General features: G+C 35.0%; 1 protein-coding gene across 1 annotated transcript in view; it reads left to right on the top strand.

Annotated features, from left to right (window-relative positions):
• LOC117334722 (roundabout homolog 1-like) overlaps positions 1 to 22,471 on the top strand; it is a 155,391-nt gene extending 132,920 nt beyond the window's left edge. Inside the window, exons 7-9 of the mRNA XM_033894514.1 lie at positions 2,400 to 2,429; positions 16,043 to 16,057; positions 19,847 to 22,471. Of these exons, the coding sequence (XP_033750405.1) occupies positions 2,400 to 2,429; positions 16,043 to 16,057; positions 19,847 to 19,956 (155 nt within the window). The 3' untranslated portion in view covers positions 19,957 to 22,471. The remainder of the gene's footprint in view (positions 1 to 2,399; positions 2,430 to 16,042; positions 16,058 to 19,846) is intronic.
• The last annotated feature ends 5,065 nt before the right edge of the window (positions 22,472 to 27,536 follow it).

Genomic DNA, 27,536 nt, shown 5'->3' with positions numbered 1-27,536 from the left:
TTGTTAAGTACGCCTTCTGATGTTGTCAAAGAATGCGTATCCAAAGGGAGGTCAAGGTCACGCATGCAAACAAGTGTCCAACTGATTTGGCTCCGACACATTTTTTTTTGTGATGACTCTATACCTTTTAGAAAACGACCAATTTGGACTATTATCACATATTTTTTTTTCAAAAGAAGAATAGCGATGATATATTAAATTTGCATTTCCAACTTTGGTTTTATCATAACAGGACATTTGAGACAGTTGCAATTGTCTGAGTTGTCTTTCAACAATTTGGTATCCGTACTAATATGACGACAACAGTTAAAAATAAGTAGACATTATCTTCTCAATTAGCACAATCCGAAACCCTTCGACGCGTAAAGCAATATGTATATCTATATACGTGTTATCTGTGTCTTTCCTTATCAATGTTGTATTGATGACCAGTTAATGGCCTAAGAGTATATTTGAACCGATTTGAAGGAGGATCATAAATTGCGATCTCAATTTATAAATGACCTTCAGCGACCTTGGCAAACAAACATATAAGTGTTTTGGTTTGTCTGTTGTGTTCTTTGTTTCCGTTGTTGTCTTTTAGTATCAATTTTGAGTTCAGAGTTTGTGTATATTTGTTTAGTTTAATTTTCACAATGTAGAGCGCTCGAAGCATGACAATGAGAGTTTGTCAGTTTTTTTCTGTTAAAATCATTTTACTTCAAAGTATTGTACAATATATTTACACTTCTTTAAATCAATACACGTCATTAGTTCTGTAACGGTATGTATTTTAGTTCCTGTCACAGAAAACGCCTTTTTATTAAACTATACAAAAAAAAAGAAGAAATGTATTTTCTTAAAATTATTGGTTTGTCGGGACAACTTCCATTCAGTCCGAAGTTATTATTAAGATGTCTAATATGAAATTCCCACCATCGCAATTAAACGCTTTTTTGTCCTTGCTCACTCCTTTCTCCCAAACAGACAAATTCACTCTGTCTGTCTGCCCCCTCCAATCTACACACTAACTATGTATCTCTCTCTTTCTGCCTGTCTTCCCCAATACTCACAATACACACATATAAACTATCTCTCTCTGCGTTTAGCTGCATTGAATAAACCACACATTTGTCGCTGTACTGATAACATTGCGCAGTAAATTCGTAATTGATGGGGATACAGTATACTTTAATATGAAACAGAAAAATCGCGTACTTCGTTCAGCATATGGAGAATATGTGAAATTCGAATATTCCGATGAAGAATTAAAACAAAATACAACATAGTAAATCGTATTCAGAAAATGTTGTAGCTATGCCTCAAAATCAGACAACGTCAAGCTCGAGTTACATTTACATTACAAAATAATTATACGGATAAGAGAAAACTAAATTTTATTTTGCTTTCAAAGTTATGTTTGGAATGAAGTAATTTAACATTCATAAAATTGTAACCAAAAATACAGCGAATTTAAATTATAGCTTTATTGACATCCAAAGTAAAACGTACAATTAAATATTGCGAAACTGATGTAATTTTAACGGCCTTATCCCCGTTATTGTCGTCAGAACTTTAAAAGTCATTGCCGTAGATATTCATAGAATAGATTGAACAGAAATAACTATACACTTTTTGTATGTTATCACTTTTTCTAATTGCGACTTTAAACTATAAAGTGCATGGTATGGGTACGAATTGACTATAAAAATGAGAAATATTCAAATTACATTTAACTTCCGTTTGGTGAGAAAGAAGCATAATTACTTTAAGAATCAGGCATGGTGCACTGCAGCGTTTTAAAGGCAGATCCACGTTTGCTCTCGGTATCAATTTGTATTCAAATCAAAAACAGCCATTCAAGTTAATACTAGAACAGATGTGAGGTATATGAATCTATATGATGTTCATACTCGATGCAAATGTAATGCGCAGTGGAAAGGCGCCTAAAAATCACACTACCAATTTCTAATGTGATTTTTTTTTATTTCTTAAGCACCATATAGTTCTTTTGAACAAAATCGTTTTAAGTTTTAGTCGCACGCTTACACAAGATATTCAATTTTCAACTCCAAACACTATATATAGAGTGCATATCTACCACGCGCGATATACCCCATGAAACCGTAGCGACACATTGTAAAACATACTCCAAATGTGTAAAATGCTAGATGAAATTTCTCTGAAATTTACAGCGCATTATTGGAATATTGCTATTTTTCATGTTCGTGTTTATATATAATCATATTATAGTTTAATGCTAATGTATCGATACGACAGTAGTACGAACGGTTTTTCTGTCGACAGAAATTAATGCTATTTACAGGCATCATTTAAAGGTGTCCAAAACACATTCTTGATACCGTTTTAACATACAGTTTTAATATTTTGACGTATATCAAATTGTTATTCTTTTTCAGCTGAAAAAGACAATATAAAGAAAAGATTTGGTAAGTACTAATTTTTGTATATTCGTTCCAAAGACACCTAGACATTCAATTTTGCGTTTTTTTCCCTTAGGGTTTTAGTTCTTACTACTGCCGAACTTATCTAACTTAACTATTGCACAAAATATTTTTTTTAAATTCAATTTAAGGTTGGAAACAATTATCTAAAGAATCGGAATTTATACTGTTTTAGATATGCATCATATAGAAAAAAAAATGCTCTCAAAGAGACTTCTATATAGAGGAATAATGTTCAATTTCGAACACGAATACATATCTAAAAAATGCACAAAATAGCCAGATAATATACCAAAATATATGTTTGGACATGTAGTTTCTTAAACCTACCAATAATTTCATGTAGATGCTAACCGTTTTCCTCTATTGAGTTACTTTGTGGTGGTAAGATGCAGCATGGACTATTTCTAAGTCACACAAATAATCATGCCTGATAAATAGCTAAGTCAAAATTAAAATAGTGTCTATATACATTGAAAAGTCAAATCCGGTCAAACCAATGCTCCTTTTATTTGTTATAGACTCTTGTGAGCAAATGATATGACTATTTTGTGCAATATAAGCGATACTTATTAGCTGATTATGTTCCCCTGAAACATGCATGTTTCGCATGTTTTCTTACAATTTATAAACACTTAACAAATAGCATGTCAATACCAATGTCCATCGTTTTCCACAATACATACTTAAAGTTAATGATATTACTTCTGTAAAATTGAACCATAGTAGAAATGTATAGGCTTGTGTAATATAACAGCATTTTGAATAGATTTGCTGTTTAGATGCCCCTTAAAGCTTAATAAAAAAAAACTCTTTCACATCTGAAGTCGTATGATCGGAAAAGCAGATCAACATAAAAAAATTAATAAATAATGCACTGTTCTTACAAAGGAATACATCATATTCAACATCATGCAGTTCTTTCCATTAAATAAGTTTCCTATCCTTAGTTTATTTCATCACAAAACCGAAGAAAAAAAATCCCGAACCGCTCTTCTAAATGTTATACAGATGTCATCACTGTAAATGCCATTTACCTAAAACCGTTATTATACCAATATGGCGTTTGTAAGAATGTTCATGAAATTGCGATAGGATTTCTGTTTGGAAAATATTATTATATAATACAAAATGTATATGATAATGAAAATAGGTAAATGACCGTATTCGTTGTCATATTTTGTTTTTGCCAAGATATTATGTTTTTCCTTTCGAAATATGCTTTACAAAAAAAAAAAACCGTTTTTGGTTTCCTTTGTTTTCCTAAGTTATTTAAACGATAATGATATGCGCGTTACTTACCATGCCAAGACACAATGACTTTAAAAACAGTCAAACACGAGATATTAATTTCTTAGCCGTAACAGCAGTTGACAACGAACGTTAAATCTCCTGTTGTCGTGACCTTAGTGCTAATTACGTGAAAAAAGAGAGGCCCTGCTTCTAAAAAAGGTTCAAGAGAACCGCATCCGAATGAGAAACCCGAGTAAACAGCATATTATAAGGGAAAAGCGTCTAGGTTGAAATGGCGTCATACGATTCCTGTTGTTCTATTTAAACTTTTGTTAATCGATTCTGTGAAGCCTTCTACAAGGTAGAATTTAACAAACCGAATTATAGTCAGACCAATTACATTACACTTCCGTGCAGTGTGACAATGGCATTTATCAGATACAAGAACCCGCAGTTTGAACGCAACATCCTGGTTTTCGAAACTTCAAAGGCAAGCGGTCTCTACGCAATGAAATAGAACATTTCCGTGTACACAGGTCGTATTTGGTCATAAATCCTACAGAAACTCGCGTAATAGCGCACATGTAAACCAAATATCTACAGAGAACAAACAACCTCCTACAGACTCGGCATCCTATTTATCTTGGCCAAGTCTCTACCAAACTGCCTGCTGGTGCAATTACCATTCTCAAATGTCACGACAAGGTTGACGGACAGTTATGAACCCGACCTACTCCCCAATATGTCAGTGCGTACTCAACAACCAAAACAGTATTCCTAAGGTAAAAAATCCATCATGTTATGAGGATTATTCTAACTCAAATTGTAAATGCAGTTATTATGAGAAAGGGTCGCGACTCTAGTGAATACATCATGTTTCAAGTCAGTGCGTTCCTCCAAAAAACATATATATATATATCCAACCTTATTCCTATAGATCACGGCCGTGCCAAAGGGCACCTGCATCACCATAGGAGACATATACGATAACATTGTCGATAAGTAGAAATTAATATGTCTACGCTGCTTAAAAGGAACGGCTATGTGCCCTCAACTTTGACTCCTTAACGTCGAATGCCATCATCGAGCAGTTTATGAGCCATCTAGGGAGTACTAATACATATACGGGGAGTCCTGTTGATTATACAATAGATGTAGCTGGCCTTTATTAGGAAATTGAGCTATTCCTTTCATCGTTATCATTTCCGATTAAAACTGTAATGCCACCTGTTGAATATACTCTTTCAAAATTTATGGTACTAAAGTTAAAAGATATGACGGTATTGTCGTTCGGATATTTCTGATATTTATGGTAGATATAATAATATTTTCGGACTTGCTGTTGAGAAACGGTCAATACAATCCGAGGGTTTTTGCAGTTGTATTGATGATGGCGTTAACATACACGAGCAAGTTAAAACAATATACAACGTTCGTGCAAAGGCACAGTAAATAACATGAGCATATATACGTGTTTATCATGCTATCTCGTTTGTGAATGCTGTCTGCAGATGGTGCAGCTGCATGTCTGTATACTTAGTTCCTCTGTCAGGTTGTCATTAAATATTGAAATCTTCAGAAACGTTGCCTTCTGCGGTTGTGTTGTGTTATATATTCCTGTGACGAAAAAATACAATGTCATTACATTGTGCTAACGCTATTCAGAGATGGTAGTATTGTGCTCCAATTATGAAATGTAGTAAATCTTCATTAATGACACGCTGAACGCAAAAAGGCGCATGTGATATGTGTCAACAGTTGGAACCAAATGATCAACATACGTTTTGAAACGTCATCAGACTTCATCAAAAACTCTAGCAGACTTATATAGAGAATAATATGCTTGCTCCGTTAAGAGATTATTATCGGGTAACCTACCTAATCAAACCAGTGTAGTTTGATGACTTCCTACTTCAAATGTTTATGCCTTCCTGTCAGAAGGCTGGGCTCACACTTCAGTAACAAATGTGCTAAGCTGATCATATTTGAACATTTTTGAAGTTAATTTCCCCTTTAGTAGTGTAAACATAACTTAAATAACGGTTAATGACACAAATTGGCTTATGTGTTCATGTAAAGGTCACGCGGTGCAACGCCCACGTAGGCGAATCCATCGATCCGAACAGAGCCACATTTAAGGTACGTGGCTATTGGAGGGGATATTGATATGTTCTTCCGGAAGTCATATAAATGTACTGAGAGTGATGATAAGGATCCGCTATCGCCAAGTCAACTAGACAGCATAATCAGAACATCAAACGGCCCACCGGAAAGCTGCATGAATATTTTAGACAGTATTAATCTGTAGACATATCAGTTTAGCTCTACTGAGAAAAGGCTTTGTGTTTACCGTACTTATCCTGTCCTCGAACTCAAATTGGGAATATTTGATGAGCTAATTTTTAGTATGTCGATTTCCAAGGGTTGACAATCTAAAGAAACATAAATTTAGAATGTTCATGATGCAAAATACATGAATATATGAACATACAGAAAATGTTCTTTTAAATTCGACATCTGCCTTTGGTGTAAATATCCATATTCGTGTATCTAGCGACGTGAAGTCTACGTTTTTTTTGACTGGAAAATTACAAGGTTTGTTGTTTTTTTTATCTGATATTCCTTGTCTCTTTAAATTCACTTCAGACAATGGTAGGCGCTTCTTAGAAATGTGGTTGTCTTGAAGGATTTCATATATTGTTCACCTTTGTTTGTTACTATTATCACGATTTCCGTAATAGGTGTCGATTACTGACGGACACAAAACAACACAAGGGACCGAGAGATGCAGGTCATTGAGTTATTGTGGTAGTTGTTGTATGGTCAACGTCATAATCTTATTAAGACGTGTTCTATCCCATTGTACGATAAGAAGTCAGGCGCGTTTTCGACGTTTTAGCAATATTGGGTTCAATTTTTCATATTTAAATTCCCTGAAATTATATCATGTATGGCGCTGGCTGTTAAATGAAATGAGTGATTCCGACTTAACATTGAAAATTGTTTACTGATATAGATTCACGTATTAGCAATTTAAAAATTTGCATTGTCATTATCGCATAAATCAGATATTGCTACGGTACTGATGTGGTCATTTACCCGTTTGTTGACTCGTAATCGAATCAAAGATATTACCCTCGTTTTCAATAAGCAACAAGTTTGTATCGTACAATGTGTGTAAGGGTTGAAGACAAGGGCGGAACATCAGAGTAAACTATACCATTACAAATAAGGATGTAATTAACTTAAATACCACATACCAGTCACTTAACAATCCTAGATCCGTCCTCTGATCAGGATATACACGTTTAGTTTGATGTTTTAGCTTCTGAAAGCCCTTGTACGATGATCAACACAATCAGCGCTGCCAGAACAACTATTAACGCCCAGAAGTGAGTTAAAACTTGGGCTATTGATGTTCGATACATATAAAACTGTTGACAAAAAGCAACAAAAGAAAAACACGTTAACACCAGAAGCACGTTGACAGAAGCATTGGTGAAGTAATGTATTGCCATAGACGGAACAACGCTTTACATCATTTGCATAGGAAACATCACACCAAACAATAATCGTGAAACATATTTTCCCGGTTGGTGAGGATAGCTATATGAAAATTATCAACCAATAAAGTTATTGCTGGAAACGTTTAGATAACAGCTCTGTTATCTTCTTCAGACTTGAATGACCAGTGTAGCGTGTGTACATTGAGGTGATTAGTGTGAAGGATATGGTAACAATAAATGTGTACCTGTCGACGATTGTGAAGCCACTTTTCTTGTACATTATCACTACAAGCTGCATTAACCTGTCGACGATTGTTACCATCTCGTGCAATACTTACCGTCTTATTTTACACACGCTTTACTGGTTATTCAAGTCTGAAGAAGATAAAGGTTTTATCGAAACATCACTATCAATAACTTTATTGGTTGTGTTTTATGTTTTACTTCCTATCAACAACTAAAGTCCTTTAAGGATGGCAACCCCTATGTGCGACATTCATGCAAGTGGTGATAGTTTGTGTGTTTTGAAAGGCTGTTGTATGCTTGTGTTTGTCCCCTGGTGATGGCACTGAAGAAAAAAATTGCTAGAAAGAGAACAGATGAAATCATAAATTCAGTCACCACTCAAAATCATGCAATGGGGGCAGCAGGTGCAATTATTACGCCCTACCCGAAGGGTAAATTATATTGAAGGAGATATTTATTTGTAGGCACGATGGACTAGTTATAGGATTATTAGCTCGAGCCTCTGCAGGTTGTTTGTTAATGTAATATACTTAACGCCAATGTGTTATAGTCGACTAATCTGTAAATAAGAAATTCCGAGGGAGCTGTGAATGACGATAGCACGTGTCGAACAATTGACAATAAACCATTGTACGGGCCTTCATCCAACATGGTTTTTTGTATCAAAACAACAAATCTGATATCCCTACTTGTATCTGAAAACGTGTTTTTGGCATCCATGGAGTTGTTTACTATAAAAGAAGGTTTAGATAACCATGGACAATTGTTTTAACTATGTGTGAACGTGACGATATTCCTCATCTACGTTCGTATGATATTATTTTATCCATCCTAAACATGTTTGGTTGATTAGGTATTATTCTTTTATCATTTTTCCTAACCGTGCAATGACACTACTGACCTTTCTTCTGTCTTGAATGGGTCATTACGAGGATGATAATGATTAAAATATTGTTGAACTCTGGAATAAAAAGATTTAAAAAAAAAATTGTTTTTATTATTCTCAACTCTTGCAAGACAAATTTGAGATTTTGAAATATTCATGTACACGTAGCTACACATTCGAAATTTTTTCTTAAATTTTGATACTCCGCAGAGTGAAAATGTTGCATAGATAAAATTATAATAATAAAAACGCGGTTCCAGGTTCAGAAAACATATTAACCCACTGCAATATATCACCGAAGACAACGTTAACAACGCCCCAAACCAGGCTCCATAATACACCCCACTCTTACCCCGCCCCTACCGACGCAGCAAGGGATTTCTTATTCCACTGCTCTCTTTGTTAGACGTGTAACTTCTTAACAAAATATGAGATCATGTGGATACAGTCTTCACAGACAATTGGCTACCTCGAAAGCCATAACCTTGATATGGTAGCATGACGTTCCATTTCGGTCATTGTACCGAGCCCATACCCATCCCATGTTGCGCAAACTCACAGTGTCGAGGTTAATATAAAGCTCTGTAATGAAGTTTTTCAAGATAAACAGAACACAAAAGCCCTGGATATTTAATGTGTGGGTGTTTTTTTATGCATTTTCTGTATTATCAGATATGAATCAAGAACGGAAAACGGCTACTCTGTACAGGATTGGTCTGGCATTCACTCCTGTGAGTAAATGATTCAGTGACTGATAACAGAATAATTGTATTTCCGCCAAGGATACTTTAATTGAATGCAAATATCAAAGTCACATATACCCATACATCAGTACTATAACAAATTCTACAATCCACACGTTTTAACATTATTAATTGATAACATATTGTTTAGCCAAGACACTATACAGAAAGAGGATTCGTGTGTTTGTGATATTAGTAGTCCTTTTATAAAGTTCATGTGCTGTGAACGTAGTGTCACACAATGCGTCATGGCTAATTGACGGAATCTTTCCGCAAACGGATGGGCCTTATACAAAATAGTATGTTAAGGTAATTATAGAACTCTATTATTTATTACCTTTGGCGTACTTGCGGAACATAAACATATATGCTGAAAGAGAAAATATCAATTATCAGGAACAAGAAGTATTAAATCAAATTTTAATATTCTAGTCAGAGAGAGAAATAATTAAGATAGTATATAATATTCTACATACAGAGAAAGATGTGTCTACTGTTACATTCAGGGTAACGGTTGCTTGGTTTTATGGCCATTTATTGGGTTTTCTCATTACGGCAAGGTTAATTCGTACAAACAAGCTTGAATTTGCTTCATTTGCCTCATAGAAGAAATAACACAATATTTACATCAACAACAACAAATATTCATTTCATCAGTATTGTTAGATCAGAAATTAGATAATAACGTATTGTTTGTTTACTTATTTAATATGTGTTCACCGTCATTATCAGCTCAGCTGTTTCTTTAATTAAATGCATAACGGCGGATATACAAACATAGAGTACATACATACACAGTGCATAATCGATTTTATAGAGGAAATATTTCAGAAATGCCAATATGAAGCCATGTTAAATGACACAAAATTATTTAGCGGAGATTCTGCTTGCATATGCCTTTCTTTTACTCGTTCTCGTTGATTATATAAGTTTAATTATTGTTTTAATTAATTGAAGAGCAACGGGAAATTCCGCAACATCAGTGATTTCAACATCTGAAGAGACCGAAACTCCTTAATTCAACACCCAGGAAGTATTTTAAAATGTACGAGACAATGGCTGTCATCTATTTATGGAGACAATGATGATTGAGACACTAGCCGTCCCCGATGATGGAGACGCAGGCCGTCCCCGATAATGGGTGGGTGGCTGTCCCCGATGGTGGAGACGTAAGCCGTCTCCAATGAGAGAGACGCGAGCCGTCTCCGGTGATAGAGACGCGAGCCGTGTCCGATGATTGAAACGCAAGACGTTCCCGATGATAGAGACACTGACTGTCCCCGTTGAAGGAGACGCAAGCCGTCCCCGATTATGGGTGGCTGGCCGTCCCCGATGATAGAGACACTAGCCGTCCTCGATGATGGAGACGCATGCCATCCCCGATAATGGAGAGGCTTGCTGTTCCTAAATTATGGCGCACAGACAGCCCCATGATGATTGATATATGGTCAGTGGCTGTGCGTCGATGATACAAGCACTGAGTTTTCCTGGTGGTTGAGCCACTGGATCTCCCCTGAGGATGGCGACACCAGTTGCTATTTGATAAAATGCAACAATTAGAATAGCATTTTCAATTGTTAAATCAGAAAAAAAAAATTGTATCTGTAAATTAATAACCCGGCCGCCTGATAATTGTGGCCGGATGGATATTTAATGATGATATGTATATTTAAGATGGATGTTAGACTGTCTGGGCGGAAGTGACGTGCCGGTATAGTTTCTAAGCGTAAGTGATACAGGGCAATAAAGATTGGGAAGTGGTGGCACACCATTTGTACCACAAGTATTGTCATCATTGTATGGTTGACTAGATATGTAGGCACCTAACCTTATAGGGCTGGATCTGACTGGTCAATATATTGCATAAAAATGGTTGGTTTCAGCATTGGCAACCCTGTATGATAAGTTGATTATCAAACGGAGAATGCAGCAACGAATTCAATTTGATCTTCATGCTCCTTTACTATGCTCTGCACGATTCGTATTCAGAAGAATTATTTTTTTATGGAGACACATCTTATCTCACGAAGATGGTGATACTGCCTGTCCCACGATAGTGTGAACACTGTGTGTCGACTTATGATTGAGACACTGGTTGTTCATTTATATCGGAGACACTTGCTGTCCCATCATAATGGGCAATCTTGCTGTCTCCTCATGATGGGGGACACTGGCTGTCCCGTTATGATCGGGATACTGGCTGTCCCATGATGATTGAGACACTGGTTGTCCCATTATGATAAAAAATCCCTAACTGTCCCTTGATGATGGGTCAATGGCTGTCTACTGATGATATGGACACTGCCTATACTATGATGATTGAGACATTGGTAGAGCCCAGATGATGAAGAGACGTCCTGCCCCTGGTAATGGAGACACTTGCTGTTCGCAGATGATAGAAACAATTGCTTTCCCATTATTACAGGAACACTGGTGGACGTTTTTAAATAGTTTTCGGTAATACAGCACAACATTCATAACATGGTTATGGTTTATCGAACACGTGGCTGTGATATTACACATTAGGCTTAATGGTTTGTGATTAACCTCACAGGATAATGTATAGGATACATATTTGGCTAAAATCAATGCTTTAGCTTGCAAGCTTGCAAAGCTTCTGTTATGGTTCAGTACTTATGAAAAGCTTTCGTGATGAGTAAATGGACGGCCAGTGCTTCGCAAATACAGCCGCATCAGTATATTCTTGTAAATTTGTCTGTGAATCCAATTTAATAGTTCTTGTCTGCATATGAACCTTGGGGATATGTTTTCACTACGGGAAAGTGACATAGTCAATGCGATTTAGCACGAACACGACGGATTACTTACAGTGCTACCTATGGCAGTGCCCAAGGCAATGTCGACTGATAGAATTGGTCTGCAACGTCCGGATACTAAGACAAATGTTAAAACCCATGGCATCATTAACTCTGCACAGATTCAATATTTATAACTGTGTTTCCAAAGGTAATGATTGTTCTCAGCAATTACCAATTACAGAAGTGGGATAGGTGTAAGAAATTATGGTAGGCGTAAATGATTACGTGAAACATAAAAAAAAATCCGCAGGCGTCCGTCTTCTCCATAAGAAGAGACATTATGTATACCTTTGCACCACCACAAGCTGATATAAATGTAATTATATATCAGTAATCAAGTTTGTGAAAGTAGTGTTAGCTTATTTAACGGCCATATTTGCTCACACGTACTTTCAAGTTTCTGCGTTAATGAGGTCAAATGAAAGATATGTACGTTATGTAGTTCAAGCTAACAGAAAAGCCATATCCCAGACACATTGGGAGAGTCTCTCATGGGACCCGTTTCACAAACACGGTGTAACTTACGAAGGTATTTACACTCGGTTTTGTGAAACGGTTCATAAGTTAGTTATAAACGGAGACGTACGTACACGTAAGGTGATACGCCCGGGTGTAAGTTACACCATGTTTGTGAAGCGCTCGCCTGGTCTGTTTGTGACAGATATTTTTGTGGACTCATTATAAGCATTACTGTTCATTTTAACAATTCGCGAATGATGGTCAAATTGCAAATCAATGCTATAAATCTAAATTGATGAATGTAATATCAATCCAGTGTCTCTATACGGCTGTAAAAACCAGCTTTCGAGTCTTATACAGTAAATGCAAACATACCAGTCCTGGTTTACTTTTGGCTGGACAAAAAACGGACTAACAACATCTAGGGTCTTGTAAACCCGAGCATGCATGTTCAAAACAACAGGTCACATTGGATACGATAGTACATGATATATTCAGTTACGTTAACATTATACCATTGACTTGTTTAACATGCTTATTTCACTATCTCATAAGTTAACCAGCTATATATACATGCATACTTAACTATAATAAGCCTGATAATAAGCCGGGCCAAAACAAAGAATGGTTCACTGTGCAATACCTTCTAGGGTTATCTAAACACCTATTTTGTTCATTTTGGTATTATCTATGTTCTGACAGTTTATACTATAGCTGCTTGGGCTAATGTTGTTGTCTGTTTCTGATGAGTTTGTTGATTGCAAATAACTGCTGAATCATTGCTCACGATAACGTTTATCCAGGAATTTGTTTAATAATACTGATAACCTTTTGACTCTTATTGTTTTGTTAACTTGCATAATCTTGTCAAAAACTAGTTGAAGACAGTAACAACAAGTCATGTCCTAGTATAATTGAATTATCTAATCATAAATGGTAAACAAAACCCTTTAGAAGTAGTATCACGAAGAACACTAAGATAGTGATGCTATTGTATTACGAAATATAATAAATTGTATAAGTATTAAAAATAGTTATGAAAATATACAGTTTTGTACTTTAGAGGACTTCTTATATCTGCACAGTCAAGAGTATGTTTTGCTACAATTGTCAATGACATACCAGTCAATGAGGTGTTTGCATCGCTTTGCAGTATATACGAATTCTAAATATCTTTAAAAAAAAAAACGATTGTGTCGTCAGTCGCTCGAGTGGACAAATTGCTTTGGGTTATCTGGAAATAGTAAATACAATGTTATTATCTGGACTCCTTAGACTGAGGTAATGCTATTAAATACGCCCACTACATGTTTTATGAAATCAGCACATTGTTTTGGTCTAAGTTAAATTTGTGTTGAATTAGATTGCTAATGTCAGTCAGTAAGTAGTAAGCATTGGGAGTTCCGTCTTGAAACATTGAAGAAAAAGAACAGAATATCAAGCAGTTTTTTTGAATGATCATTCAAATATTCAATCGTCCTTGAGACAAAATAAATTTAATTTAATGGGTATCTTGAGAGGAAAATAGATGATTTCAGTTACTGTTCACCAGCTTGACACTTTCCTGGTCAGACAGATGCCCAAGTCAATAAGTCGGGAACGAATTGCTTTAAGAACGTCTTTGCCGAAAGCACAGTCAGGTTGTCGCCCCGTTATTGAATCATGATCAAATATTACAAAACAGGGATAGTTCAAGGAAATATCCTCACTCATGAAATGATGGTGTGGTTCTAGGGTTCGCCTAGCGTGAACGATTCCATGTCTCATCAATTTATTTAATAATTGTAATGCGGGAACACAAAATTCAATACCGGACGTTTCAAACCGCATGGTCGGTAAGGCAATCCGTCACGTTAGTTGGATATGCTCCCCCAAAATCACGATTTACGCATTAGGTTTCCTGGTTGCTTAACAAAATTGTAACTTCTAAATACAAGTTCCTAACCAGATTTAAGCGATATAAATAGTATATGTAATTTGAGTAAAAGAAATTGTGATGATGTATTTAAGTATTAAAAATGAATAAGGAATAGCCAGATGTGATTCAGTAGAACGTACTTTGGACAAAGTAAGTTGCGTACGGATTTTATCAAATAGATCGGAACGTAAAGTTTTCCATTGAAATTGTCAACCTTGGAGAGCTGTGATATTCCGGAAATGGACGACGGCCCTCTCTGTTCCACGTGACATATGAGGCAGTATACACATCGACTATTACCACTTTAATTACAATTTAGTTTGACGTTTCACTTTATAAATCATGGATGTCGTGTTCGAAAGTGAAAAATGAACTGACGTCGGGATAATGGGTGATGGTTTCACGCAATCATGTGTTTCACATCAATCTAATAGCAAAATGGGATGAAAAAAAGGAACCTGTTTGTAACGAAAAAATGAATCGGTCCCAAATTGTTATTGCGGAATGTTCTTAACGGCCTCTGACAAAGGCCGGTCTTTTACAGTTTAACATAGATCAATAATCGATGTGTACGAGAATATAATTGGTCATGCTTATGCATGTAAAATGGCAAAGAATGGCACAAATGCAGAATCGTTTATAGAAAGCAGTTTGCATTGTCGACACCCATACAAACTAACATAGTTGTTCGTATATGACGTCACTGTTTCAAAAACCTTAACTGGTGTCATAAACATCAATACAGTACACGTCGACAGGATACATATTACTCCACGTATTTGACGACTTTAGGGATGTTTCCATTTAAATGCGGGTGGTGACCAATAGGGTGGGGAACTGTTTGAATAATGGCGGGATATCCGGCTATAAAAGAACAGATATCGTTATTAAAAGTCCCGAGCTAAGCTTTTTTAAATTTGTTCTTGAATCCCGTTTCTTTTTTCCGGGGATGTACATCCTGAATTAAAACGAAAATAAGTAGAAATATTTTCTCTTATGTGTGCAATGTACTTTTATTGTACATCAATCGGAACGATTAATTCATTTCCGGAAATACACATCTGGGATTTGATAAAATATATTGATATATCTGTTCACTAATGTGTTAGTGAAATTTTCTTGTACATATAACATAACGTTTCCTTACTTTCTGGGGCACACCTCTACAATTAGAAAAAATAATACATTGTACAAATATATCATGGATGTCTGTGCAATCATCCAGAATATTTGACACAAGGAACTTGTAATCGGCCGATGTTCTATTGCGCAAGGCTGACTACTAGTACCGATTGTCAAATGTTCTGGATTAGTGCACACCCCTGATATACTTATTTCATTAAATACTCACTAAAATACACTTAAAATCACTAAAGTCTCGACTTTCCTGTAGACCTAGAAGTCTAGATGGCTGTCTTTTGTATATTTATTGTGTTCCTAAGTTTGTGTTCTACATCTATGGTGACGGCATTATCATATGTACATACTACATTACTGTCTTGTACAGAGGGTCGTTAAACTCGATACTGAACAGGTGAATTACCTGACCCAACGGTGTAAATGACTGAACACTTCGAAAGGTTTAATCGGACAAAATACTAAGCGAATGTATAGTCCTTATTTGAGTGTAGATTTCTAGTATCACTGATACATTGTACTTTCTTATCACCTTGTCTAACGACAAACATGCACCATGACACACATTGAAGTCAAATATAGGTTTATTTGAACACGAAATTAAACAAAATCAAAATTGTAATATTTTTACCTCAATGATTTTATTTCCAGATAATGAACCTTCGCGTAAGTAGAACATTTTGTATTTAAAGATCTGTATATTTTCTAATTCGGTATTCTTTTTTTCTAATGTTCAGATGTATGTAGTCTTTTCTACTCTGATCTTTCTCTTGTGGAAAGGCATTATCTTACAACAAGGTAACGAAAGAATCGGTCATCGGGACTTCTGTTTTTTTTCTTTATTAATGCGTGTAATGTTGTTTTGTCCCCCGGCACATACTTATGGCACCAGTGTGTTTGAAACTTAGAATGCGGAAGGCAAACATTCATTAAAATTAACTCTTAATTTTGTTTCCAGTTAATTATTCAGATCATTCAAAATGATTATTTTTTTATAATTTTAGATAGTTGATAAGTATCAGATTACTTGATGTGAATATATCAGATGAGTTGTAGCTGACTTATTAAACTATTTTTTTCAAACTTCAAAGGAAACCAATATACCCATCACTAGAACTAGATTTCATCCGCCGGAAAACACATATATAAATATATTTAGTTCTTTCATCTTGTGTTTTATTGGTTAAAAAATTTACACAAACGATGAAAATTACAACTTTTTTTTTTTTTTTTTTTTTGCAATTTTGGACGATTTTGTTCTGGAACGTATTACAATATTGATGAAAATACAGACAGCAAAGCGTTCAAAACCTATTCACTAACAAATCCCTTCATAATACTTGTTTCACATATATCAGACGTTAACTTCCTAAATCATATTTTGAGAATAGTTTATTTAGTTGCCGAAGCTCCAATTCTATACAAGTATACCATGCAAAGATCTCATAATACCAAACCAGGTAGGTCAAATACTGTACATCATCTCAGTATGAGTTTTGTGTGTGTCGGTGTTGTCTGTCTAGTCAATGATGTTTATTTTATTGATCTATATATGATTCGTAATATTAAATTTGTATTGTTTTTTTTATATGAATAAGCACCATGTATTTTAAAACATATACTTTTTTAATCACGGAAGTACGCGTTGAAATGCACTTAATTTGAAATACATTATATTTAACAAGAAGTGACTATATTGTTGAAGACTAAACATGACAAGGCATCGTATGGTTGATGTACAAGTGTGTGACCTGTTCCGTGCGACATAAACCATCGCATGCAGTGTACATAGCCATTTAATTCTAGACTTCGCAAACAGTATTCTATTTGATTTGGAAAACCAGTCTTGAACAACAAGTTAACAAAAGGGAACATGTTTCGCTATGTTGTGTAGGGGAACAATCACACTCGTGGCACGATATCCTCTTTTTAGTGGAAAATTTGCGTTGACGATAATTGGGAGTGCTGTTTGTAAGAAATCGCACATTTGAAGATCACGATGTACAGAGAGCTTCCGTGTTAATTTGGTTGAAGATTGGCCAGATGCCCAGATAAATTACACCCTAAAGGATTTTCTCTTTCTAACACAGTATAAATATGTTCACGATAAAATATTAGCAAAATTGAATGACTTTTATAACCGGAAGGCAGACAGCCTTGGGTGTAATGATGTAGATAACGGTTGCTTATCAATACAACATAACACATAACCTCGCCATTCTGTCATGATTGCCCAAAACAAAACTTTGTTGTTGAGTTATTAAACGTTTCCGGTATACTATCGCGTGACAATCGTAACATATAGGTATATTAGTCACAAAAAGGATTGTTTAAACGAAGCAAGATATCAAAACCTCTCAATGCAATTTCAGAGTTACATGCGGTGGAGCCAAACTCTATAACTTGCATCATAAATGTGGTTCGTCCTTCTAAGAAATGGACTGTTTTAGCGGGTCGGGTGACTAATTTAACACATGGGCTTATTTAAATGTTTTGTTGTTGTTGTTGTTTGGTTTTTTGTACAAACCACAACAGTAATGTCGAAGATTTTAGTCAAAGCAAGTCAAATAACAAAGCGAATATTTAAGTTTTTTTCGGAATCAATACAAATTTTATTCATATTTTTTTTTTTTTTTAAATTAAACGTGTACCCATTGGCATTGCATCAATACGTTTATATACACAACGCTATATAAACAATACAAACACTGTGTTCGGAATTACGCTGTATATAAACATTCGTATCCATTTGTTAGCAACTCCCCTTAAGGGAACATTTCATTACTGAAGAATTCCAAAGGCAATTCTAGTTCCGAGCGTTGGTGAATCATCGATTCTTTATCAAGATTATTTTTAATTGCAACATATAAAATTACATTAACGTTGAGGAGATACTGGAACTCTTACATATGATTGGTGTACAATCCTGATATGACATAATTTTTAAGTGGCAAAAGCAACCTTAAGAAAAGGAATTGCAAGAAGCCATAATATTCGTGTAGGTATTTATATACATGCATTTAAGCTGGCGAAAATCTTTCTTATAAGCGGCTTACGAAGCCAAAGTCTGGTTTGGGTATATCCCGATTCATTACACCGGTTATGATTTTGGTAAATGTCGATATTTTTCATGATGAAAGTGAACACCGTCTCGCTGTATTCCAGACGGGACGTGTGTGTCAGTTGCATGTCAGATCAGATTAATGAAGTGATGAACGGCTCGAGTCAGGTCATCATGCCATGCTCGGTTTGAAGTATACGATTTTACACATGATAACTAAAAGCGACATAAACAAAATTTTTGCAGGAGGAAAACAGCCTATATTGAATGGGATATGTACAAACGGCCAAGGACAGAATCGCAGATTGTATCATACTAGACCTGCTTTCATCATTGATATTGGAGCTAGCAGAAAAACCAGAAAATATACATATTCAATAAAATGTTCTGGCTAACGTGTGTAAAGGAAATACTGAACGATAATGTCCACACATTTGCGAGGACATGTTTTGAAGATATATAATCTATGGTATGGGTGTAAATGAAACATATCCGTGATCCAGAGCATGAAAAGATTGTATTCATCTTTGATATTTTCCATTTTTACGGAGGCACATTCAGTTATAAAGTCAATACTTAGTTTGGGGAAGGTCTGGGGTTTGTCCTCTAGACGAGACCTACCAGTCTCTATAAAAATAATAGTAGCTTCTACCTGAACTTAGCATTAAGCATTTTTGGAGCATGATGACTGGCTCCCTCGTTGTCAACATAATTTGATTCGGATGCCTTCGGTAGTATGTTCCAGTGAGGTAACACTATAAAGTCGGCATCCTTTTTGCGTTCTCACATAGAGACAAACACGAACATATTCAGTCTCCCAAAAATATACAAACATATACAAGACTGATGCGATTTGCAAAACCGCGGAGACTGTCCTTAAACGCAATCAGCGCACGCATACACCTTGCACCATGCACACAAGGGAGGGTAGATTTCGTTGACTAAAGCTGTTGGAAGGAAGTTAAGCAATATAAATATGTTGCATTAATGATAATACATTTAATACAGATGATGCGTATGCATCTAGTTGATACTGAAATACATTAGTAATCATTTGCTGCATAATATATAAATACGAAATGATGACATCGCTGCACATTGCTGGTATCATATTGTCACAACGATATCGCACTAGAGAATCATGTTTTGCTTCTTTTCGGACGATGCAATTATAGAGTCCTACAGCATGATTAACTAAGTTTTTTCTCATCCGTTATCTTTAGTTATATACCTAGCGATTTGTTTTATATCAGTATGATTTAAATCCTTCTTTAGTTTAAAATATTGCATTAAGTTTCATGAACTTCTATAGTATCAACATGCTTATATCGATTAATACACTTATTGCAATGCTATTTGCTGAAATACCTTATTTATTTGTATCTCTGTTTCAGGAACCTCTATTCCAGATGAGAGTCCGCAAGAGAATAGAGAAAGTCATGCAGCTCATCTTACTACAAACTGTGTATTATTGTTTCTGTCGGCATTACTGGCTGTAAGGTGACAAAGCAAACAAGTCTAACCATCTATTGAAATGTGCCTTTACTCTGGATACACACCTCTTGTAAATTCGTCCAAACATGCCACTGCGTTCCTCGCTCCGGAAATTAGTATATTTTTCGCCCCAGTATGGGCTAGTTTGCACAAAATGTATTGTTTGGTCGTATCAACATATACAAGCCACCAAGCCATGGAAATGGATTAAAATAATGACCACGTTCGGTGACATAGGACCACAACACATTGACATGTTGTTAATGTTATGAGTGCGAATGATCTCTGAAGGAAGTTTTCTACACGGTTATGTCATCAGTATACATAAACTCGTTACTGTCGCTAGACATTACATGCAACAGGATGATGTAGTCCAGTGCTATCTTTACATTCGTCAATATGACAAGTGCAAATTATTACAGACCTCTAAATGACGTTAAACGAACGATAAAGGAAATCAACAGATGGACGAAGAGGTTTGATTGGATTCCTCTTGTTTCGTTATATCATACACAATGTACAATAAAAATGCGGTGTAAATGGCAACGCCGAGAGCAAGCAAACATACGTATGACAACATAAATAAATAAAAACTACAAAGTAACATCATACTATGGTCAGTCCGGAAGTGTGTATAACGCAATTAAATACAAACAAACAAATGAATGTTGTGACACGAATGTGAACTCCCCTATTTATTTCTCAAAATCCAAAATATGTTAATGAACACAAATGTATTTCATATCATTTTATACCATCTATTCTCAGGTTGACTCTGTCTTGTCTCATTGAGAATCTATTTATTTTGCAGCACTGTGTACGTAATGGGTGTCGTCATAAAATGATTATTTCATACAGTGTCTCACCTGGCAAAACAGGTACATTGGGAAGCAGATGGGTAAATTATTAGATAAGACTCCGTAACAGTTTAACTTAAGCTGTTCTGTGTTACTGAAACATCACGCCGACCTGTTTTCCCTATATTTGTATGTTTTCCAAAGATATGTGCAATATTTTATGGTCATAAGCATTGTTTTTCGACTATACCTTTGCCAGGTATATCAACAGTTATATATTAATTATATTGTATATGTTAAATAGAAAATATTTATTCATAGTATGTTACAACGCGTTTATGAACATCCATTACTTTCACGTGAAGAAATATTATTATGACCAGATCAAGCATTTAGAAACATCATGCATATATATTTCTCCATTGATCCTATCAAAATTTGCGTTGAAATTGATGATGACAGTATTATACTTACATCTCTATGTCCGACATGTCCTGATAAGGTTTCAGAATACCATCTTAAGTACCACTGGTGTAATTAGTTGAAACGTTGGTATTTTTTTTTTTTTTATAACGGCGCTGTAAAAATACCCTCAAACCCTTCAAAGAAAAATGCATATATATTTAAATGAACGTGAATACATACATAATCTATGGAAGGCAAGTATTTAAATATTTAAAAAAAAAAAATATCATAACATAACAGCAGTAGTCTTTCGGTTTGTAAATGATTGTAGTCATAAGTGGTCAGTTTCTACTTATTTATAGGCTTGTTATAGAGTTGCAAATAATTAGTCCTATGATTTGAGTACTGAATTGGTAAACCGTAAATGTGTAAATCTAGTAATGATATAACTGGATGTACGGGTTTTATAAATTTAATGTTGTTCATTTATTCTCTTCAACACACAAAAAAAAACATCATTCAGCTTATTTGTATATTTTGTTTAACGATGCTTTTGTTACTGAATATAAAAGTACAGGACGTTATGTCTGTAATTGAACAAATAGATGTATGTGATTTGCGATTTACTGCCGACTTATAACTCGATAAGTATATGAATATATTGACAGGAAACTTATTATTGCAGTATTTACTAACAGTCGATGGCAATAAGTAATATTGCTCCGTATATACAAGAGCATCCCCTTGACCATGTGATAATCCTGTAATGCAGAGCCTAGATATTAGCAAAATATAGGCAATGTTCATTCAGAATATAACAGATTTACGTATTACCTTGTCCAAAATTATGAAAGATAAAAACCTTTTCTTAATACTGCTTCATTTACCTTTTCTATATGTCTGAAACGTCGTATGATGAACCCAAATGGTGTAACGAGAGATATTTACCCTTATGACGGATCAGGGTAAGAGTGTTTTCTCTAAAGGACGTAAAATCGGGGTGCTTCCACGTAATCTTGAGAGTAAATTCATCAAGACGAAATATATCTTATTCATAAAAATACCCAAGAATATTTCGATTTAAGTTCCCGAAGGTTGTCATCCAATGATGTTGTCACAACATTTTCCTGGTAAGGCTGTTGGTGTATAATTGGTTGATAAATTGATACATTATAACAACATTTCATATTTGAATACCTAGACGGCCCTGGTAGGAAATTACCTGATACAGATTGCATAGTAGACATTTATTTAGAGATTTTGAAATTCTGTAACAAAATATATCTATTTGTATTGCCAGAAGTATTGACCATTTTTATCCATTTAAGCATTGATGTTATTTTTTTTTAGTTTCATCGGGGTATGAAACTAAAAAAGAATTGACATCAACGCTTATAATTAATTTTTGAAAATGATTTTCTAATTTAAAACATGTTTTATGTACAATTTTACTGATTTTATATGGGATTATTTTTCTCAAATCAATACGCAACGTCAATTATCGTATTGTGACGTCACGTTTTTCGCGCCATTATTTATTTTTCTTTCATAGAAGAATGAAAAGAATTTTTCGACCAATCACATTTGAGTATTTACCATGAAAACAAAGAAAAAATAATTATAAATAAATGAATGAATAATGATCAATTATTTTTAATCAAGTCACTAGTAGAACTTTGAAATTTGCAGAACGGAACTGTCTGCTATTTAATGGTTTTCATATGAACATAGTGGTATTTCAAAAGTCTGTGTCCGGGCGATTGCCGACTGTCTGTTACCGCTTCTTATTGAAACCTCGTCTTATTGCTTGTTGATATTCTGATAGAAATCTGAAAAGATTTACCTCTTGATTTTATCATACCGTAATTAAGTATCATTCATAATTAAAATGAAAATAGTTTAATTGCATATTTGTCTTAGTAAACTTTCAATTTGATGCAAAAACATTATTGATTTATAGTAGTAATACATGTTATTTTCAAATTCAACCACTGTTTATCCAAAGTCATTATCTGAAGGATTACCTGCAAAAAGTCTTATCGAGAAATATCTTTAATGTAACACACACATATTTTGTGCAGCTACATGTTGGTACAAAAATGTTAAACCAGATATATTGTTTATATTGAGTAAAGATGTTTGTTGTTCATCTGCATTTTAATGGCCGAAAATAAGCCGAGCATGTCCGATACCACCGTGGTTAATAACAAGTATTCTTATCTTTTTAGTTACGTTATGTTTCTAACACATGCTGATTTACGGACATGATTTCGTTTGTAAATCTATTGATGCTTCTTGAGGGAATGCTGTAATTATCATAAGCTATTGTCGCCTCGGTGGATACTTCTGCACTCAGATTTTAATTGTTTAATAATTGTACTCTTTAAAAGCATATATATGTATATGTCATGAAATGTGCAAATGTTTGTGTAAATGTATACGTGAAGGCGCGCGAGCAAATGTTCAATAATCCACCCAATGTGTATTTTGTCTGTATATAGGTCCCCACATGTGTATGGTTGAACAGTTATATTTCTTGTCAGCCTGATGGTTGTGTTGGAGTACCAACTGAACCGGTTCGACTCTTTTTTACTGTGATAAATTGTGTGTGAGTATTTGTTAAGATGATACAAAAATAAATCAACAAACCTCATTTTTATACAGCATTGTTTCTTCTTATTCTTGATACATACAAATTACTTCTTAAATGTTAGCGTTCGAAGTTGAAGCAAACTTATGTTTAGTCAGACATTACTGGGACATCCAACTTCATAGCAATAGTCATATATGTCTATTATTTCATATTAATTTATTTAAATGTTAAAATGAAATAAATTATTGATCACATTGACCAAAAGTGAATATCATAACACACCGCCTCGTATAATGCTATCGATGAAGGTTGCTGTAAAATTAGCACAGCATAGTCAATGTTAGGTGTGGCTACATGTAATGACCAATGAAAGAACGTTTTCTATGATGGTCCAAGGACCCAGACTGATGCAAAGTGAGATCAATCCTGTTAACACAACAACGTGTATAAGGTTGGTAGTCTTAAACTCACAAGCCACAAAGGTCATTTTGTTCCGCTTTCATCATGATCGATTGAACACCGATTATACAAATATATCATAGGTGTCTGTGCAATAGTCCAGAAAAATTGACCCTCGGTAAAGGTAGTCGACCAATGTTCTATTGAACAGACGCCAATGATATACTTGATTATTACATAGATACTAAAACACACTTCAAATCTCTGAAATCTCGACTTTCCGTTATGCCTAGGAGACAACGTGACTGTCGCCTGGCTGTGTTGACATCTGCGTGACTAACAAGCTTGAATGGGTATAACTAAGTTCTTAAATGTCATAGGTGTTCAATGGTTTGCACGAGACCTTATTCCGAAACGTCACAGGTGTGCAATAGTCGTTTTAGCCGTGAAATAGTTAAAATATATAAAAAAAAAAGTATATGTATATAGTTTAGGAAAAGCAAAAGCATTATGTAACATAATTTAATATTATCTAATTTATAGATATGTGTATGGTTTTGGTTTAGCATGTTTTTTTCTGATAAAATGTTTATCAAATATGAATCATACACTGACAAATGCTTAACTACTAGTATTGAAAAGCAGAGAGGCGGACAGCAATCATCATTGTCCATAGATAATTATAATTATACAATGAACTGTTCCTACTGAACAAAGAAGTGAGGCATGCCGCCCGGTCACTGCATAATAAAACTGAACAATCGTGCCTACCTTTAATATGTAGATTAATCAGATAGACGGTATAATAAGGTACCTATGATACGGACCTAAACATTATGTTACACGTCCTAAGGTTAAAATAAACATAAACACGACATCAGAAACTATCCATATTCGCAACTTCAATGTGTTTACAATTCACAATTTGAGACAAATCCATCAGTGTACTCTAGCGTTTTAAGCCACTGTAGGGTACAAAAGATAATGAGATAATTAACATTGAGTAATTAGAGAGAATTACCCCAATGCAGGATCACTTCAAGATTGATGTTCTCAAAAGTACGTAAAATCGGGGTGCTTAATACTTAAAGTTTTTAAAACAATGCATTGGTACCGTTGTGTTGCACAAGCTCATGTATCATTCGATTAGTTTTAAATGGTTGATTGATTCTGTTCATTTACAGAGATGTTTATCAAGACAAACTAATCGGAACGTACAACATTGCATAGCGACCAACACTTTTTGATAAGGCTGTACAGTGTTAATATGGATATATTAGAATCACACGGACATTGGACATTGGTTGGGATATCGGAACCTTATGGACATACATTGATTGATTTATATGAAGCTCGTGGAAAGCATGGTTTATGTTATTTTATCCTTATGGACATGCATAGTTTGCATAAGCTAAATGCAATTGCAGCCGCCTGGCATAATAGTATGCTACCTACGAAGATCATAAGATGATAATGTTTAATTTAACTTGATCTGAAAAGGAATCCTTATGAGGCAACTGAATATAAAATGACAAATATAATGTGTTGCAATAGTAGCTGTGTTTGTTGAGACAGATACGTTGTGACGTTTTCCCACTTTTTTGTGATAAACAATATTATCAATACACATTACCGATCCCCTTTTGATGTATACACAAAGTGACATGCTCACTGATATATACTCCCCTACGGGCACACTTTCAGAAAGAAACCATCTACATTGCTCCTTCTGGGCAGACCAACACAAACATATTGGATTCACTGAGTGGCGACCCATGGTCAAACACTGATAAATAATGTATATAAATGTACAATGCCATGCATAGTAAGCCTGTTGATTTATACACACACACAAATCAATTTCGTCCAACCTATAATCGGAACTGCATGACCTATTTCTTTGGCCCCTGCGGACCCTACTATACCACTATACACGCGGATAGGAAACAAAGATAATTCAAACTTATTGACATACATATCATATTATTACAAGGCTTGTAGTTGATATTGGAGAATTCCCTATAATACAATATAAGCGTATGTTTTAGGTAATCATTCTTTACTGTCCTATGATCTGGAATGATTCAATCCAATGTTAGAAAAGGAATGTTGTCAAAGAGAACGAATGAATTGCATGGTATTAGTTGAGCAATGATATTAGAAATAATCATGCGGGATTAACTGCTATCAAACAAAAGGAAAATGCTAAGAGCTGAAGGTAGATAAATGTTCAGATGTCTCGCCACCTTGAATGACAGCGTATACCTGTCTTTCTGCTTCGCTACTGATGATGAGGTTTGCAACACGTTTTATACAAGAAAGGAGACTAACCAAGTAAAAATCCATGCTTTTCTACTGGTGTCTTACTTTGACAAAAAAAGATCCATTTCTCTTAAGACACTTTTAATTGCTAGACATTTGGAGACGATCTTGTGTTTAAATATTGGTAGTTTCATTGCATCTTGATAAAATTCTAGAGATAGGTTTTTAAAGAAATCATGCAAATTTATTCATATATATGCGATTTCAAAATGGTCTCATTATGTCTTTCCTAGTATGTTGTGCTTAATATTGTCACGGGTGATGTAAAATTTACGGTCTGTAGGTTTTAACGATGCAGTAGTCTAGGTCTATAAAACGTTTGTAAATGAGAAATGAATACCGTCCGGTCTCTCAACTCATCAATATATGTTACTGAACATTTCTTCACTGCGCATTATCCACTAAGATTTATTATGAAGATATATAAGAAAATGGTCGATAAAAACTGGCTTCAGCTTTGCTTGATATATGAAAAACTATTGGTGCGAAAAGGCGGACAATAAGTCAAAGATGGCTAAGAAAACTGTCATACTTCATATACTTACACAGAAATGTACATACATTTATATGTAGTGTACTTTAAACGTTGAATGTCAAAGGCTAGTCTATTTTGATGGAATTCTGGACAGGGTCATTCATTACAATATCGCATCTTTCAGTTAAGGATATAGCCAGATGATTATGTGAAATTGTCATGTGCATTTTCTGACTTGCTTTCTTGTTTGTGGTCCTACACTACACCCTCACAAACGCAATGACCATATAAAGAGCATGGCCTGGAGTCACAGGGCTATTTAAAGGCCAATCTTTTGTATATGTCTGTGGTCATTTGCACTTGATGCGTACAACATTTCCGGTGTATTACTACGCCTATGAATACAGTTATCATGGGGCCGCGTGTGTGACAGAGCTGATGAATATAACAACCAAAATTGCTCTTGGCATGTTTAGATAAGGACATGCCAGTTCTTAAGAATAGTTTCATCTCATCTAAGGACTTGTAGAAATAACGTTGAGAATCAAGCCCGCATCTTAAGAGTTTCGAGCTAATCGCCACCCTTTGAAGTTCTTGAT

Source organism: Pecten maximus, chromosome 9 (assembly GCF_902652985.1).
Source record: "Pecten maximus chromosome 9, xPecMax1.1, whole genome shotgun sequence".
NCBI classification, from domain to species: Eukaryota; Metazoa; Mollusca; class Bivalvia; order Pectinida; family Pectinidae; genus Pecten; species Pecten maximus.
This window is presented reverse-complemented; position numbering and strand designations above follow the sequence as displayed.